Source organism: Phaseolus vulgaris, chromosome 11 (assembly GCF_000499845.2).
Source record: "Phaseolus vulgaris cultivar G19833 chromosome 11, P. vulgaris v2.0, whole genome shotgun sequence".
NCBI lineage: Eukaryota > Viridiplantae > Streptophyta > Magnoliopsida > Fabales > Fabaceae > Phaseolus > Phaseolus vulgaris.
Window position 1 is genome coordinate 53,544,852 of NC_023749.2, and position 18,924 is coordinate 53,563,775.

The 18,924-nt window shown below is 31.2% G+C and overlaps 2 protein-coding genes and 1 long non-coding RNA gene across 7 annotated transcripts; 2 read left to right on the forward strand and 1 right to left on the reverse strand.

The window, feature by feature from the left end:
- The first annotated feature begins 2,917 nt into the window (after positions 1-2,917).
- Positions 2,918-3,641, forward strand: LOC137810671 (uncharacterized). The gene is made up of 2 exons (XR_011080944.1): positions 2,918-3,091; positions 3,476-3,641. It is a non-coding gene; the product is annotated as an uncharacterized lncRNA (long non-coding RNA).
- Positions 3,642-5,571: 1,930 nt separating this feature from the next.
- Positions 5,572-12,696, forward strand: LOC137817793 (ethylene receptor). 5 transcript variants are annotated; one of them, XM_068621040.1, is made up of 7 exons: positions 5,572-6,165; positions 8,319-9,259; positions 9,822-10,190; positions 10,284-10,550; positions 10,652-10,779; positions 10,939-11,142; positions 12,207-12,696. In XM_068621040.1, exons 2-7 carry the CDS (start codon positions 8,354-8,356, stop codon positions 12,559-12,561), a joined length of 2,229 nt encoding a protein of 742 aa, XP_068477141.1. In that variant the 5' UTR covers positions 5,572-6,165; positions 8,319-8,353; the 3' UTR covers positions 12,562-12,696. The 5 variants fall into 5 exon arrangements, with proteins under 5 accessions (XP_068477141.1, XP_068477151.1, XP_068477135.1 ...); XM_068621050.1 differs by lacking the exon at positions 5,572-6,165 and adding an exon at positions 6,477-6,602; XM_068621034.1 differs by lacking the exon at positions 5,572-6,165 and adding an exon at positions 6,651-6,786.
- Positions 12,697-15,567: 2,871 nt separating this feature from the next.
- On the reverse strand, positions 15,568-18,274 carry LOC137827306 (pentatricopeptide repeat-containing protein At3g49170, chloroplastic). Its single transcript, XM_068633599.1, has one exon. It carries the CDS (start codon positions 18,137-18,139, stop codon positions 15,662-15,664), a length of 2,478 nt encoding a protein of 825 aa, XP_068489700.1. The 5' UTR covers positions 18,140-18,274; the 3' UTR covers positions 15,568-15,661.
- Between the last annotated feature and the right edge of the window lie 650 nt (positions 18,275-18,924).

Genomic DNA, 18,924 nt, shown 5'->3' on the forward strand with positions numbered 1-18,924 from the left:
TCTTCATTTTGTTTCTTACCAATTTCTATTATTTTCTTGTTCCATTTTCTTTATTTCTTCTCTTTTTCTACAAAGGGAGAAAAGACAAATGTTTTTAAATGATGACAAAAATAACCTAGTAAAAGCTAAAAGTGCATGCAAATAAAGTTACCTACTACAAACAAAATTAAAATTATTCTTTCTTATAGTATGTTATTATTTTTTCTTACAATTTTAAAAAATGTTGCTTGTTTATTCTCTCTACAAATTCTTTCACAATGATTTTATATTTAATTATTTAAATTATTTTTAGCAGTTTTAAAAAAGTGAATTATGTGGGAAGTAGTTTAGAAAAAATTGATGAATAGTGTGAATGAGTTGTCTCCTTATTCCATGGTTGGTCTTTTGAGTTTTGTTACATCCCCTTTGCCTTGTATTGGTAACCACAGTCTAGGGAAGAGCAAACAGATTTCATTGGAAGAAAAAAATTATATTTTAATTATACCAATATCCACCATCACTTTTACTAGTTTTTATTCAATAATTTAATTTATTTTAATTCAATAAATAAATTATTTTAGTTGTCCAAACAAATTGTCCAATCCAACCTCACTCAAGAGGTAAAAAATAAAAAACATAAGATGATCTTGTTTATTCCTTGTTTCAAAGAGGGGAAAAATGTAAGAAAAAGGATTTTGATAAAAGAAAATAAAATTTAAATAGAAATAATTTTAAAATATTTAAGAAAAAATGTAAAATTTCAAAAAATATACTAAAATTGGTATAACAAATTAACACCTAACTAATATTAAAATTCCAATAGTATAATAAAATAAGATAAAAAAAACACAGTTAAATTATAATAATGAAAAAAAAAATCATTTGAAGAGATTTTTTATTAAAAAAAGTTTTGAAGGTCATCAAATCTTTATTATAATGGTAATTTTTTGATGTACCATCTCAAAAAAATTGTTTACATTGATATTTATAATATTTAATTCTTAAATTTAAATTGTGAAAAATGTCTTTCATGGACCATATGGTGTATTATAAATACACATTTTTTATACACAAAAAATTTATTAAATCTTAATGTCAAATATTATACATCATTTACACAAGTCACACCCATTTCCGTTAAAATTTTGAATCTAAATCAACTCAATCAAAACTTTTTATTTTAATCTAAATATTCAACTAACGGATATAACATTTATGATTTATCTAATTACATATAGTAATATTTAATATTTAATAATTAACGTATACATATTTAATATATTTAAATACACTCTTCAATTCAACTTATGCATATTTATATTATAATATTCAATCTATCAATTTCATCTGGATATTTATATTGTAATATGTTTGGATTAACGTCCATTCATAAAAAATAACCTAGAAAGAATTTTTTTCTCACAATATTAACGTCTATTCATAAAAACGAGTATTAAACTTTGACAAAAGTAAACATAAGTTTATCATATTCATCCACTAATTAGGATAATCCAATATGCTATCTAATTAGCACTCATGCAAAAAACCAATATATAAACTTAAATAAAAACAAAGATATTAAGGAAAATTAAAAAAAAAAACTTAAATCAAAACAATGGCATGAAAGAAATTTTTTTAAACAAACAAAAATAGTGCATAGAACTAATAAATTTAATTTAAAAAATTTAGAGCTAAACAACAATTTGGAACCACATTTGAATTTAGTTCCAAATCTCTTCTTCACCTTCTTGAAACAACTTCAAATAGTAAGAGGTGTGCTTTAGAATTCGCAATTACCACTTAATCTTTTCCAATTCAAAGATCTGGCAATTTAACAAAGTTGTTTCTGGCGCTAATTTAATCTGTCACCAATTCACATATTTCATTCATTCCAACAAAATTTGATTATGATTTTTTTTATCATCAATAAAAAATAAAAATAAATAGGAACCACTTCAGGATGGTCCAACCCTTATACAGAAATACTTGACACTAATCTCCTATTAGAACGCCTACCAAATTAGCAAAGGGATAACCATACCAACACTAACCAATATTAATGAATCAACCTCATACAAGCCAGAGGATTTAAAACCCAACTAGAATAAGGGAAATAAGCAGAACGAGACTTTGCATAAATCCAAGACCATACCTTTACTTGCACTGAAGCGAACACTTCAGACACATCTGCCACACCTCTATTGAAGATGACCGAGTTCCTATGTTTTCAGATTTCGCTTACAATGCCAACCCAAATTGTACCCCAAACTTCGTTAACCGAAACAGAACCCTAAACCCTAAATTCGATTATGATAAAAGCACCATGAATTGAAGAACAACGTAGATTTATTTGGAGAAAACCATGGCAGAGTATCAAGAATTCACACAACAAGCTTTTTACAAGCTTTATAGAAGTAGACTGATATTACTATAAAATTATTAAACAAAAATCAATTTTATAAATACAGAATAATTAATTATTTGTTATTTTAATTAAATTAGATATTATTTTATGAATTTTAAGATTTAATTAATTTTTAAATTAATTTTTATTATTGGTAAATAATTTTTAAATTAATATCTAATTAGCTATCAGGGTCTTTGTTATTCAATTTAAAATTTAATTGATAGTTAAAATCTTGATACCTAATTATATACTAATTTAAAAATTATTTGTTAAAAAAAAATATAAAAAAATAATTTTATTAGTATCTAAAATAATATCTAATTTAATTAATATAACAACTAATTATTTTTAGTTTTTAAAATTAATTTTTATTCATGATTTTCTAGTAACATGAAGGCTTTGTTTATTGTATGATAGTGTTGAAGTCAAACATCAAAGTACATCCACTCATTTCCAATCTTTTGATGGAACAAATACTAGGGATTGGAGAGAGAACACATAGTAATTTTTTAAAGTTAGAAGGACCCTGTTGATCATTTTGCTTGGTTGTTGCTTCTTTCTATGATGACAAGGTTTTGTTCTTGCAGAGTCATGATTTCAAGATTAAAAGTTGGCAGCAGATTTGCAAGATGTGGGTTATAGATTTGATGAAGATATTTTTATGGTGGGGTTTAGGGTTTAGTTTGTACCCTGATGCAAGCAAAGGTTTGGTTTTGAATTTCTGCAAAATCTCGCACTACTTCGATTTCCTTTTCCAGTTGGTATTTGGAATCTTTGGAATGTATGCGTTTAGTTATTTGATGCTTTTTAAGTTTTTAGGTTCTTAGAGCGGACTTTGCTTTTGCCTGTTAGGTTTAGAGGGTACTGTTAGACGTTGGATTATGTATTTATTGTATAAGGGTTGATCCACCTCTGAAAGAGTGGCTCGCATTTATATTTTTGTTATTGCTGATAAAAAAAAAAAATGGTGGCAGAGGTTGCAAAATTGAAACAGGAAATTCTTTAATTGAATACTTGGAAAATCTTGACAATCTTTTGGTTGAAGTAAGAGTTTCAGATGATATATAACCTTCAGTTTCTTTCTTTCAGGTTTCAATGTGGAATTGGAGAAATATGTTCGTTTGCATCACCATCCATGATTCAAGAATCAGTGTGCTTAACAAGATGGCATGGGAAATTCCAATTTAGAATTCCAATTGAGATATTCTGGAATGTGATCTAATCAGATTTTGAATAATGGTTAATTTTACTCACACTTTAAAAGCTGTACTTTGATTTGTACTAAAATTATTTATAAATCTACTATTTTAACTATAATTAATCTAATTGAATTTATTTAGAGTTTAAATTTAATTTATGCTAATCAGATATTTTTATTTGTAATAGATGATCAGATATTTTTTAGAGTAGGCTATTATATGAACTTTGTGAGTCTATTGAACAAAAGTTCAAATTACTTTTCTAAATCATAAAAAAAAACAAAATCTAAATTAAAAAATTAGAGAATAAGTTTTTTAATTTTATTAGTTGCATGGAAGTTATAAACACTACTTGATTGAATTTATTATTGTGAGACAACTTAAAATTTTCCATTCATTTGGTTTAGAATTGAGCTGGCTCTTTTGTTCTAATTTAGAATGAACAATTCCGTGTGCTAAAAAAAAAATTCTTTATTTTATTTTTAACTTATTTTTTATGGTATTCAAAAAGAAGTCTTAACTTATATATGTTTATGTTAATAATTTGAGTTTGTAACAAATTGAAAAAGACATATGCTTGTGACAAAAAGGAAACATCAAAATTATGTGAATTCAAATTTCTATTATGAAAATATTTGTGTAATTTTGAAATAAAGGGAATTATACTTTGATTTGTTTTATAAGTATGATTGTGACCACATTTACACTATCATATATTTTGTTTTAGACCGTCTAAAACTACTTAAACAGTGTACACATAATATCATTTTAATTTGAATTTGAATGTAAAACGACTTTTCTATCAATTGTGCACCATCTCTTACCACACTAAAGGAGAATCATCTAACTAATGTCTTAAAAGCATCCCTTATGGCTGATTCAGAACCTTCTTCTACTAGATCTATTTCAGGAAAAGAGATTGGTGATAGAACCACTAAAGGGTTATATAAATTTTATGGAGACAAATGGGATAAAAAAAACCATAAGGTTTGGTGTAAGGTCTAGGGAAAGTTAAATGCGATTTTCTTGGCCCAAGGAAACATGGAAGATAAAGGGATTTCAGATAAAAATTGCGTATTACTAAAATTTGCCCTCAAGTTAATTGCATGGAAATTTAATAATCACTTGTTCCATGCTCATTTCCTTGTTTTGCCTAGTAATCATTTTGGGGTGATATCTTAGAATTGTGATTCTATGACTTTTGAGCATCAAGGTGAGATAGTGGTGTTATAGAGTGGCCAGAATGTTCAAATATCTGGGAATTTAAAATGGGCAAAAGGTCAACCAATGTTGCTGGTCATGCAAACAAGACCAATTGGTATAACAACTGTTTTAAGGAACTCTTTCAAGAACCTACTTAAAAGAAAAACTTTTCACATTAAATATCAAACATTACATCATTAAATATCAAACATTACATGTTATCTAGATTAACACCTTATTAGGTATCACTGTATAAAATATTTTACATCATTAAATATCAAACATTTCATCATATCTAGATTAACGCCTTATTAAGTATCACTATATAAAATATCTTAAAAAATACCTTATTAAGTATCACTATATAAAATATCTTAAAAAATTACTATTAAACATGTGAAACATCACATCTTTTCTAGATTAACACCTTATTAGGTATCACAATATAACATATCTTAGTTAGACAGACACTTCAAATAATCTCAGTTATACTGTACACTTCAAATAATCTCAGTTATACTTCAAATAATCTCAGTTATACTGTATTTTTCAAGTAATCTTAGTGTACACTTTAAGTAATCTCAGTTATATTTTAAGTAATCTTAGTTATACTGATACATCAAGTAAAAATTAGACGAATATTTCGAATAATCTCAATTCAACTCAAGTAACCTCAGTTATACTAATATCTCAACTAATCTAACTTATCCTAATCCTTCAATCAATTAATAACAATCATATGTGAAAATCTACTTAATTACCAACCATAAACTTGTTTTAACTAGGATTATTCATGTTTTTCTAGACCCTTTCAAAAGAAGGAAATTGAGAGATAAGTTGAGTCCTTACTATCATCTACCAGGTTCATTAGAAGAGAGAGTTCAAGCTGTTATTGCCTCTCCTTTGCTGTTTCACACAGATGAGAGAAAAACATGTTACAACTCTTTCAATAAAATTAGGGTTTCTTCTGGTTCTGTGAACCCTGTTGCTAAAAAGACAACTCGTTCGATTTTTCTTGGAGGATAATGAGAAAATAATTCAGTTTCACAGCTTGAAAATTGTCGTATATTCTTCGCTGGAGAATCCAACAATGCCCGCTCCAATCCGTTTCACAAATCTCCAAATTCCACCAGCAGTAATTGGATGGTGAATAAAGCCATTCAGCGTACAGAAGTTGCGCAGAGACCCTGTTTATTGTGTAGGTTGAAGACAACACCGAGAGAATCAATCTGAGAAGCAACGAATTCCACCGCTTCACCATGCTTGGAATCAATTCATCCACTGAAATTGACATGCGACGTGAATTTTGGGATGACAAAGCACTCAGCACCTTCAATTTCATCCACGCCATGCTCTGTTCCATTTGGATCGAAACAGGTGTGGATCAGATTTTCATCTCCATTTCCATGGTTTTGGTTTTTCCTTTACACCCTTCTTCTGTCATTTCTGACATGGTGATGTGTGGAATCTTGAAAACCCTTAGATGGGGATTTCTTACAACTGTGTTTCACCTATACTTATTTACCAAGACTAATTGCTAACTATTATCTTTTCTACAATTGTTTTAATATTTTTATTAAAATTACCTTTTAATTTTTGTTTTGGCAATTTATTAGCATATAAAAAATATGACACATATTATCTCTAAATCTAACTATAGATGATTATGATTATTGTTAGAAAATGATATTATAGATGATTATGATTATTGTTAGAAAATGATAAAAGAAAAAGTAAGAATGTAAATGAAAGATAAAAATGGGGAAGAGGCATGACTGTCTGAGACTTGCAGGGAGACGTCTCCATCATATTTGGTAAGCTGCTCTTCGACAGAGTGCAATTCATTGAACTTGACCGCCATAGGAATAACGAATATTGAAATTAAATTAAATAAAATTTTTTGACATTTAATTCAACTTTATTTAAGCAATTTGCTCCTATTCTCTCTTCTGCTTCTGTGTCTCTCCATAATCTCTCACCTGTTTCATTCCATTTCATGTAAGTTTCATTTTCTTCTCTGTTGCTGCTCTTCAATGGGTAAATACACCGATCATTCATACCAACCCCACTACTCTTTTTTATGCCTAAATTCATTCTCTCCTTAATCCATTCATGCCCATGTCTTCATTTTTTCAAAAATTATCTCTAATTTTCTTCAATTCAATCTAAATAAATGCTTATTGGGCTCTGGGGTTGTTTTCTTGTTCTTAATTGACCCTCGACCACTCTCCCTTCACTTTTCTGCTGTAATTGGCTGCACAGGAACACCATATTTCCAACTTTCTATCTCTGCCTTCGTCTTTCTTTCTTGTACTCTACTCATGATTTGTTTCAATGGAGTTTATATTATTGTAGCTGCCCATTGGACTACACTTCTGTCTTCCGTTTTTCATCCACTTGGGCATGTTTGCAATACTTTTTGTACATACAAATACTTGGTTTCTTGGTGCATTTATGCTCCATGTTCTTGTAAGCAGACTAGCTCTGAGCTTTGAGAAATAAAAGGGGTCGTGCTTGTTGCATTTGATGAGTTCTGCACTTGCATGCCGATTAAAAAGGATTTTCTTAGTTTATTGTCTTTCTAGAATCTGTGCATTTATTTTTTCGTATAATGTACACAACATTGTTGTTATTATTACAAGTTTGTCCTTAATTTTTCATCAATTATCTCCTAATTTTTGTCTTCATTTGATATTGTAGTAAATTTTTTCAGAATCTGATTTTAATAAAGTCAGAATTATGATCAGATTATAGGTGATAGGCTATTTATTGCTTCTTGGTATTTCTCCCCGATTGGGGCAAATTTCGTAGCCTTATTGGGACTAATTCTGTCTCTAAATCAGTGGCTGTACTTTGTTGAGTTTTTAATTTGTTTTGGATCATATTTTATTCCCCTCTTGCTGTACTCTGTTTTCTCTCATAAAATATTGTTTTCTGTTTTAAAAGGAGTGGAAACTTTTTGTAGGTAGTATTCTGTCCTGAATAAACTATCTCAAAAGCTTAAGCTATATGTTATATTGCATCTCTGAAATGCTCCCTCATGCAAGAGCCTTTTGGGGTTAAAATGGATAATGCACAGACCCATCTGTCTTCTGTTGAAATTTAACTTTTTCATTAGAATAACTTTTACACACACACACACACACATATATATATATTAAATAATATATTTTATATTATTAAATTTATATAACTAATTTTAATTAGTTTCATATTAATTTTATTTTGTATAATTAAATAAAAAAAATGTAAAATTATTATAATTGTAGATTGACTTGAGCCGAGCTTGAACTGAGTTGAGTTCAAGTTGAATCTAAAGGTTCACATTGAACTTGAGTCAAACTTCAAGCTGAGTCCATTGGTATCGAACTGGGTCGAGTTTGGTTAAGTTTGAGTTCACTCATTTACAGCACTGAATATTCTGATGTTAATATTCAGTTGATGGTATTTTTTTTCACTCTAGTGTTATTGTTGTTTTGATCTGTTCCATTCTATCTTATGCTTAACTTTTTTCCATCTTTTAAATGTAGTTATGTGAAAGGGAAGATTTGGCGGTTCATTCACTATGGAATCCTGCAATTGTATTGACCCTCAAATGCCAGCTGATGACATATTGGTGAAATACCAATATATGTCTGATTTCTTCATTGCCCTTGCTTATTTCTCAATCCCTTTGGAGCTTATCTACTTTGTTAAGAAATCAGCAGTATTTCCATATAAATGGGTCCTTGTTCAGTTTGGTGCTTTCATAGTTCTATGTGGAGCAACACATCTAATTAATTTATGGACCTTTGCAATTCATTCAAGAACTGTGGCCATTGTAATGACCACTGCTAAGGTTTTAACTGCTGTAGTATCGTGTGCAACTGCCCTCATGCTTGTACATATTATTCCTGATTTATTAAGTGTTAAAACAAGGGAATTATTTTTGAAGAACAAGGCTGCAGAGCTTGATAGAGAAATGGGCCTGATTCGCACACAGGAAGAAACCGGTCGACATGTTAGGATGTTGACTCATGAGATTAGAAGCACTCTTCATAGACACACAATACTGAAAACGACTCTTGTTGAGCTGGGTAGAACACTGGGACTAGAGGAATGTGCCTTATGGATGCCAACACGAACTGGGTTGGAGCTTCAACTCTCTTACACATTGCGACAGCAGAACCCAGTTGGATACACAGTACCCATTCATCTTCCTGTGATCGATCAAGTATTTAGTAGCAACAAGGCAGTAAAAATTTCGCATAATTGTCCAGTTGCTAGATTACGATCTTATGCTGGAAAATACATGCCTGGGACAGTTGTAGCTGTTCGAGTTCCTCTCCTACATCTATCTAATTTCCAAATATATGATTGGCCTGAGGTTTCAACAAGAAATTATGCTTTGATGGTTTTGATGCTTCCATCAGATAGTGCTAGACAATGGCATGTGCATGAGTTAGAACTGGTTGAGGTAGTTGCTGACCAGGTTAGCAATTTTTCATTTTATTCAGTTACCTTTCTATTGTATTTTATTTCCATCTTACATGCCTTTACATTTTAATTGCACCTAATTATTTTGCATTTGATATATTTTTCATTCATTACTTTGTACCTTAAGTTACTAAATTTTGGAATCTTGACAAAGTGGTTTTTTATTTTTTTATTTTTTATTTTTATTTTTTTATATTTGTATGTTATTATTTCTAATAGATGAGCTTAAGTTATTTGATAGATTGTTTCATGTATAAATTCTCTTAAGTTCAATTTGTTATGTGTCTGCATTTTTATGAATGATAAAAATCTTTCGGTTCAGAGTAAACAGCAAATAATTGTGATTTTTTTTTTCTATATTCATATGAATCTGTGCCTGCTTTACACAATGAATAGTTATGGTAAAGAAACCATCAGAAGATTAAATGATGTACTACTGTTTAATGCACCATTGCAATAAAAGTATATGATGTGGGAACCATCGGTTTCTTTTACTGCATTAGTCTTTCGTTTGATTATGCCTTCAATTTGCCTATGACAATTGTCTCGTACATTAGGTAGCTGTCGCTCTTTCACATGCTGCAATCCTAGAAGAGTCAATGAGGGCAAGGGATCAGCTCATGGAGCAGAATGTTGCACTGGATCTGGCAAGAAGAGAAGCAGAAACTGCAATCCATGCTCGGAATGACTTTCTAGCTGTTATGAACCACGAGATGAGAACTCCCATGCATGCAGTTATTGCACTCTCTTCGTTACTACAGGAAACAGATTTGACTGCTGAGCAACGTCTGATGGTGGAGACAATATTGAGAAGCAGCAATTTGTTGGCTACCCTCATCAATGATGTTTTGGATCTTTCACGGCTTGAAGATGGCAGTCTTCAACTTGAAGCCACAACATTTAACCTTCATTCTTTGTTCAGAGAGGTGAGTTCTTCATATTAAATTCTGAAATTCCATTATATCAGTCTGACTTCATGTTAAAAGCTGATGTTGTCAGAGCTGTTATTCTGCTTGCAGGTCCTAAACTTGATTAAGCCTGTTGCATCTGTTAAGAAGTTGTCACTCACTTCAAATTTAGCTTCAGATTTGCCAATGTATGCCATTGGTGATGAAAACCGTCTCATGCAAACTATTCTGAATGTTGTTGGTAATGCTGTTAAGTTCTCAAAAGAGGGCTGCATTTCCATCACTGCTTTCGTTGCAAAACCTGAATCCTTTAGAGATGCTAGAATTCCTGACTTTCTTCCAGTGCCAAGTGATAGCCACTTTTATTTGCGAGTACAGGTTTGTTTCTTCAAGCTTAGTTAATAATATTCTACCTTGGGGTATTGTGTTCTCTGTTATTCGACTCAAAATATGGAGTATAAGTTTTATATAAATTATAGGTAAAAGATTCAGGATCAGGAATCAACCCACAAGATATCTCAAAGTTATTCACCAAGTTTGCACAAAACCAATCATTAACAACAAGAAATCCTGCTGGAAGTGGACTTGGCCTGGCAATTTGTAGGAGGTGCTACATTCTTGTCTGTTTACAACCTTAAACTAGGATGTGAAGCACATGTTTTATTTGCCATTCCTTAGAATATTGTCAGTTTGGAATCAGGTTCTTTCTAGAATTCCTATTTGAGTTTTTTCTGTTGATTATGTTCTGTAACTTGATTATGAACAGGTTTGTAAATCTTATGGAAGGGCATATTTGGATTGAAAGTGAAGGTATTGGTAAAGGATGTACAGCCACGTTTATTGTAAAACTTGGAATCCCAGACCGATCAAATGAACTTAAGCTACCTTTTGTACCTCAAGTTCCGGGAAATCCTGTTCATGGATGTACACACTTTGCTGGTCTCAAGGTTCTTGTCATGGATGACAATGGGTCAGTCAACACTTTATTCTTGTACCTTTAGTTCTGAAATTTGTTTCCATGTCAATTTTTTTTAAAAAATCATGCTAGGCATGAATTTTAATATCTTAATTAGGTTGACACCCCCAAAATCCACAAATCATAAATCATCTGCCATCACATGAAACATAACATAAAAGAGAAAAAGAAGGAATACAGAACATGAGGGGACCAAACCAAAACCCACAGGAAGGCATAACAAAGTACCAAAAAAAAGTCTAACTTAATATCGACACCCGAATTAGCCAATTTATTAGCACAATTATTGCCCTCCCTAAAAATCCCTAAAAAACACAAGAAACTTTGAAGTCCCCTAAATTATGAGAAACTTTGAAGTCCATACCAACACAGGTGCATACACCTTCTCCACCTCCCTCTAAGAGTCCGAGGAACCACATCAATAGAGGAAAAAACTTGATAGAGCAAAGTAGAATCACTCTCCAACCAAAGCTTTCTGAACTTAACACTTAACACTTAGAGCATATTCAGTGGCAAGAATAGCCTCCATGACCTCAACATACAGGCCTTTTGATTCTCCAAAAGGGTTTATGCTATTTAAATTTATAATTTACAAGCTCTAAAAGTGTTCAGGATCCTTCAGAGCGTCATATCAGTGATAGAAAAGTATAATTTAGAGATTAGATATATTCAATTCTGTAACATTTTTATTAACTTTTTAAAGTATTTTTTGATTGGGCTTAGTTTGTTTTCTTTCTTTTTCATTATGCATGGTCTTCTAATTACCAAGGCTCCTTTGGTTTCATGCTTTGAATTTCAATTGTTGCCACCATGGTACATTCTAAAATTTGAGTTTACCAAAACTAATAAATTCTAAGAAAAAATGTATGTGATTTTCTACTACATGTAATATGAATGTATCAATGTGCAGTCTTATTCTTGTTATCCGCCTTCTGCTTTCAATAAAGTTAAAATGCCTTAGTGGCTGGTGGAATTGTTGTGTGTGTGAAATTGGAAGCAAAGCAGGCCATTGAAGTTTCTGTTTGATTCTCATGACTGATGGTGAAACTTGTGTACAGGGTTAGCAGGACAGTAACAAAGGGACTTCTTATGCATTTAGGATGTGATGTTACCACTGCAAGCTCAAGCGAAGAATGCCTTGGTGTGGTTTCTGTGGAACACGAAGTGGTCTTCATGGATGTTTGTACAGGGTTAGATGGTTATGAACTAGCAGCACGTTTGCATGAGAAGTTTACGAAACATCAAGATAGACCACTGATAGTTGCTCTTACTGGAAACACCAAAAGGGTAACAAAAGAGAACTGCATGAGGGTTGGTATGGATGGCCTTATATCAAAACCTACTTCCGTTGACAAAATGAGGGGTGTTTTATCAGAACTCTTGGAGCGTCGAGTTCTGTTTGAAACTGTTTAACCTGTTAGATTGGCTTAGTATTAATAAAACAATGGTTGAGTCTGTCTTTTTAAATCATTTTTGTGAACATGGTATGTGCTTTATATTCTGCTTTTTTATTTCTTTTATATAGAATTTCAAAGTTTTGTTGGTTAAGATATGAGTTTTGGTTTATTTCTCCATATTTTTTTATTTTTTAATAATATTTTTTTCATGTGATAACAAATAATTTTTGTTGAGGTATTGAGATCTTAATCTTCTTAAGATGTCAAGTTGTATAATATTATCTAACATTAATTTTTTTTATAAAAAGTAAAATAAAAATATGAGAGAGTAAAATTGCATTCTCCCTATTGTATGATATTATCTACCCTAAAAACTTTTATAAAAAGTAAAATAAAAATATGAGAGAGTAAAATTGCATTCTCACTTTCCTTGGTTGTTTTGATTAGTTAATCCATGAGAATTGTTTGTTACACAATTTCAGTGGTACTCTTTTAAATTAGTTGAAATTTATTGTAATTCATGGATTAGGAGTGTGTTGTTAACATTTTTTATTTACTAATTCTTTTGAGTAAGACATCCAGGTATTTGAACTAGAAAAAGTGTAGGATCAGGAACCAATTAAAAAAAAATATTTTAGAATGAGAAATAAATTATGGAATATATAATTTATAATTACTATTAAACTATTTAAAATTATTCACTCTTCAACATATTTATATTTTTTATTGTAGAATAAAATTTTAAAATAGTTCAAAATCTATTCTAAAATATTGTTTGAGAAATTGTATAAAAGGCATAATGTTTTTTTCCTAAGCCTTTGTTTGGAAGAGGGTGAATACAACATCATAACCAATAATAATGAATAATGTTGATACCAAATATTGGCCCACAACACCTCAACTTTGAATTCATTTCAAAATTTTATACACAAATTAATGTGTCTGAATGTGTACTGTGATTTAATGGAAGTTTGTACTCATATAAGATTCACATGCATAATGCCATTTATGCCAACCTAATCACTTCTGTGATTTAATGGCAAGTTTGTACTCATATAAGATTCACATGAATAACCCATGCCAACCTAATAACTTAATAAATTTGTCAAATCACGTTTTATTTAAAAAACTACAAAACATAATGAACTTTTTTTATTCAATAAAATATTTCTAATATTTTTCAGTTTTAATATAATATATATACACACTTTTTTTTCATGTGATTGATGTAAGTAGGAAAAAATAAAAAATTAAATTTAATAATTTACCAAAATGTGTTTGAATTTATTTTGTAAATGTGAATATTAAAATAATTGAATTGAACATGAATGCTTGTGCTTAAATGATACACACACTCACCTACATAATCAATTAATTATTCTTCTGTTTTTTGTGGCCCAAACCTAATTTCTTCGTTTCCCCATCCCATCAAATAAGTAGATTCAATGTGAATAGTATTTTTGGTAAAAGTCACGTTTTATAATTCGTCTTTTTCTCCCCACATCTCTTTCACCCTACCTTCTCCTTACAATTAATGATTTCTCTTTTAAATTTTTATACTTTTCTGGAAATAAAATCAAAATATTATAAAGTTCTTGAACTATCCAAGATTTTGTCAATAATAGTGCTAGTAACTGGTTGTTTCTTTAGATGGTAACATTTGAGAAAGATTTTAGGTTACTAGTCTAATGTTTAGAACTACTTTTGCTGATTTGGTTCTAACAAAGTCCACTAAGAAAAAGGGCTTTTGCTGATTATTTAATTTAAATTTTAAAAAAATGTGTTTTGTATTAAGTATTCTGATTTTTATGATAAAGATGTATTTTTTTTATGTTAGAGATTGCATTATATATAGAACACACTTTTATTTTCTAAATTATATATTTCGGAATGTTAACTCAATAATATTTGTAGAAAATGTAATTCACAAAATAACATGAAAAAACATAGTATGATCTTTTTACAAATTATGGGATGCGACAAAAAGAAAACTCTTTTCTCACTCCAACTTCCCAAAATCCTATCACATGCATCCACCTAATATGTTAAAATGCTTTCCATAATTCTTTAGAAGGATGAATCTCAAATAAAGTATTCAATTTTAATAAAAAAATATATAAGAATTTCTAATTGAGCTTATGTTTTACCTTCTTTCTATTGTAGTCTCCTTTTTATGTTCCATGTTTTTTTTTTTTAATGATCTTATTTTTAGTCTTTTAATCGGGCTTCAAAGCAATGAGGGATTGGAGGAGGTGCCAAATGAAGTTTTATTAAGAGTTCTATTGAAGAAATAACACATATACTCGAACGTGAATAATTCAAAGACTAATATTAATATATATATATATATATATATATATATATAATTATTCAAGAAGCTATTAATCAATGTCATACTTTTTGTGGACTAATTCAAATTTTTGCTTTTTTTTTTATTCTTATCTTAACTTATAATATTTTCTTATGTTGCGTGTTTTATAATCAACAAGTTTTCTTTGTAAACAAATGTTAGATAAGATTGATTGTGTTTTTAAATAATACTCGATTCTTTAATAAAAAATAATTTATATTTAAAGAATATTTGTTTTGTATTTTGTAATAATAATATAATCAAGAATTATATGTAATTTTGGTTAACTAAGAAACCAATTTAAGATAAAAAATGTAATTCTATTTTAGATTTTCAATGTTATTGAACTGTTACAAAAGCTTAAGGAATGAGTTGCTTTGAAAACATATTAAAAAAAAAGGAGTTGCTTTGAAACATTTAAAAAAAAGAGTTGACATTGAATCTATCAACCCGAAAACTTCGTCTAATCATTCAATAAAACACCGTCTTTGTAAAATATAGTAAAATTTGTAATATACAATTCAATAATCTTTTGTTGTGTATTTGACATCCCATTAGTAAGAGTTTAAGATTTTTATGTGTACATGCTATAATTTACACACTTCCAAGTTTAAAGAAATCGAAAGAATCAATTTTTGTTTACCATTTACATAATATTACTGAAACAATTAATTTAATTTTAATTCTCCTATTATAAATTTATTTATAAAGAAATACATTACATGAGATTAATTACATAACAACAATTGAATGCATATGGAATCATTTACCAATAATCATTGCAAGAGCATTTCCCATCCTTCATATGATGAAACCGGTATGCATCTCTGACCACTATCTCTCTTCCACTAACTATTGATATGTACTTCATTGCCGTATGGCAGTCCCCACAAACTCGGAGATTTTTAAATACTCTAATAGGTTTTGGTTTCGGGGTACTTATAAGAGCAAATGCCACTGCAATTTTTTCACTGTGTTGAAACAGATAGTGATCCTTCTGTTCATCCTCCACATCGTGAAGAACAAAATCTGTATTTGGGACATAACCCAAGTTCTTTATTTTTAAAGCCAATTCATCAAGTTCATCATATATCTTTTTAGCCTGGGGATGTGAAGTATCCCCTACGTGGAATTTGTGCATCTGGTTGTTGACTTCAATCCAGCTATAACCTGTTTCTTTCATCATTTTTTTCTGTTTCATGCATTTTCTTATGGCTGCTACATCATCCCACCTCCCTTCTGACGCATATAAGTTTGACAATAGTATATAGGTAGCTGGATCATGAGGTTCCCGCTCAAGAATCATTTTTGCAGCATGCTCCCCAAGCTTGGTGTTACGATGAACCCGACAAGAACCAAGAAATGTACGCCATACCAGTGCATCAGCATCAAAAGGCATTGAACGAATAAATTCAACGGCTTCTAAAAGCAATCCAGATCGACCAAGCAAATCAACCATACATGCATAATGATCCATCCTTGGACTGATACCATGATCATAATGCATAGAGTTGAAGTGTTTCCATGCCTCATCAATCAAACCAACGTGACTACAGGCTGATAAAACCGCAATATAAGTGACCTCATTAGGCTTTGCACCTATTTCAAGCATTTCATGGAACAATTCTAAAGCTTCTGTAGCAAATCCATGTTTTGCCAAAGCACTTATGATAGAGGTCCAAGTTATTACATTGCGATGCCCCATGTCATTAAAGACCTGCAAAGCAGCTTCTTTGTTTCCGCACTTGGAATACATAGAGATCAAAGCATTATTAATGCATAAATCGGTTCCAAATCCTGACTTCACTACGAGGGCATGGATTTGTTCACCCTTACCGATTGTACCTAAACAAGCTGCGCCGCTTAAGAGGCATGCATATGTAAAAGAACTAGCTCCAATAGCAGTGTGCTCAGTATCATGGTTAAAAGATTCTTCAGAATCCAATTCTTTTGCATTTGCATCAATATCAGTACTGTGCGAAATTAAATTCTTTTCAAACAAGATATCGAAAGCTTTTCGAGCACAATCCGTTCTTCCAGACCTTGCATACATGTTAATAAGAGAGTTCCCCACACAGTTAATTGCGGAAAGGCCCAGTTTAATTGTCTGGCCATGAAGTTCTTTGCCGAAGCTAAAATCAGGAAGAGTTGCACAAGCCTTGAGCACGCTGGAGAATGTGAAGCAATTTGGTGCAACACGACCATGAAGCATGTTACAAAACAATTTCATGGCTTCCTGCTCTTTTCTGCCCTGTACATAACCAGAAATGAGAGCAGTCCAAGACATAACATTATGAAGTGGCATGCTATCAAACACTTTCCTAGAATTTTCCACCGATCCAACAGCTGCACATTTTGCATACAAATCCACCAGAGTGCAACCCACACAGACATCTGAAGCCAGCCCAGAGCGGATAACCCAAGAATGAAATTGTTTCCCAAGTGAGAACCACCCCATATCCACGCTGCCCGACAAGAGACTAGTCAGAGTAAACCCATCAGGTGTGTGGCCACATAACAACATACTGCAGAATAAATCAACAGCATCGCTCAGCAAACCAAGTTGAGCAAACCTAGTAATCATCAAAGTCCAAGTAACTAGATTTCTGTCTCGCATTTTGTCAAACACCATGCGTGCAGAGTGGATATCACCACCGCCTTTCGCAAACATATCTATCAAGCCACAACCAACAGACACATGAGAATCAAAGTACCCGGTCTTCAAAAGAAAGCCAAAGATTACAATTCCGATAGAAAAATACCGAGCATTAGAACAAGAGCGAATCGAAGCCGTGAAGCAATATTCGTTGGGATAAATCCCGCATTGGAGCATGCGAAGAAAGGTAAGAAGCGCCTGGGAGTGCATGGTGTTATTGGCGAAACAGGAGATGAGCGCACTCCACGAGACCAAGTCTCGCTTAGCGCCCATGCCTTGGAATATGGAAAGCGCGTTTTGGCAGTCGCCAGATTTGGAGTAGAGGCTAATGAGGGAGTTGAGAAGAACAGAGTCGAGGGAGAGTTGAGAGTGAATGAGCTTGTGGTGAAGGAGTTTGCCAAGCTCCAAATTACCAGACCTGATGCAGGCTTTGAGGAGAAGGGAGGAGTTTATCAGTTTTTGACGGCTAACAACCTCGTCCTGCTCCACCGTCAGGTCAAGCCTTTGGATGCTTTTGCGGAGTTCTGAATTTCTGCCTCCATGGACATCAACTCGCCACGGAACACACAGGGAGCTTACGCTCGCCATTTCTTTATTATTTCTCTTCTAACTTACACTCACACTCACACTCATCAAATCAATTATTGTTTATTCTTCTCTGCCACCCGTTTTCTATTCAAATCACGATAACTAACAACTCATCATTGTAGCTAGCAAACTGGATATGGCAAGTTATGTAACTTATATTAACACGCATATTAATACCACATGAATACGGATAATCATAATAAAATTTTATATAATAAATTTAAATTTTTGAAAAATTGTTAAAAATTTAATAAATAATTTTTAGATAAGATATTTCACTGATACATATTCTACAAGTGTCATAAAAATATCGGTATCCGATACAGACACATCATTTAAGAGTCATGTTCGAATCCTATAGATGACCAATAAAAAAAATAATCAAAATAGAAAAATTGAGATGCCTACACACTACTTCGTGTTTAAATTATCTCTAGTGGTTTATTTACAAAGTAATAAATTTGCATTGTTAGGTAAAAGTAATTCCAACAAAACAAATAAAAAAAAAGAAGAAGAATAAAGAGAGTTTGTTTTACAACCAAATGACTAATATAAATACTCATTCTTCAAAATCATTGTTGATAGTAGTCAAGTATGAGTAAAAGTAGGTTGTAAAACATTAAGAAGATAAATGGATGTTTTAACATTTAAAAATTTGAAATAATTGAAAAATTTGAAATAATTGAATAGTTTTTTTTTTTTTATTTATAAAGTGTAGACAAAAGATAACGAGAAGAAAGAATGTGATAAGTTTAATAAAGTGTATAAAAGAAGGAAATGATAAA

Coding starts and splice junctions, on each gene's coding strand:
- LOC137827306 (XM_068633599.1), bottom strand. CDS start 18,139: ATGGCGAGCGTAAGCTCCCTGTGTGTTCCGTGGCGAGTTGATGTCCAT.
- LOC137817793 (XM_068621040.1), top strand. CDS start 8,354: ATGGAATCCTGCAATTGTATTGACCCTCAAATGCCAGCTGATGACATA. Junction 9,260..9,821: donor TTGAGGTAGTTGCTGACCAG/GTTAGCAATTTT, acceptor CTCGTACATTAG/GTAGCTGTCGCTCTTTCACA. Junction 10,780..10,938: donor GGCCTGGCAATTTGTAGGAG/GTGCTACATTCT, acceptor GATTATGAACAG/GTTTGTAAATCTTATGGAAG.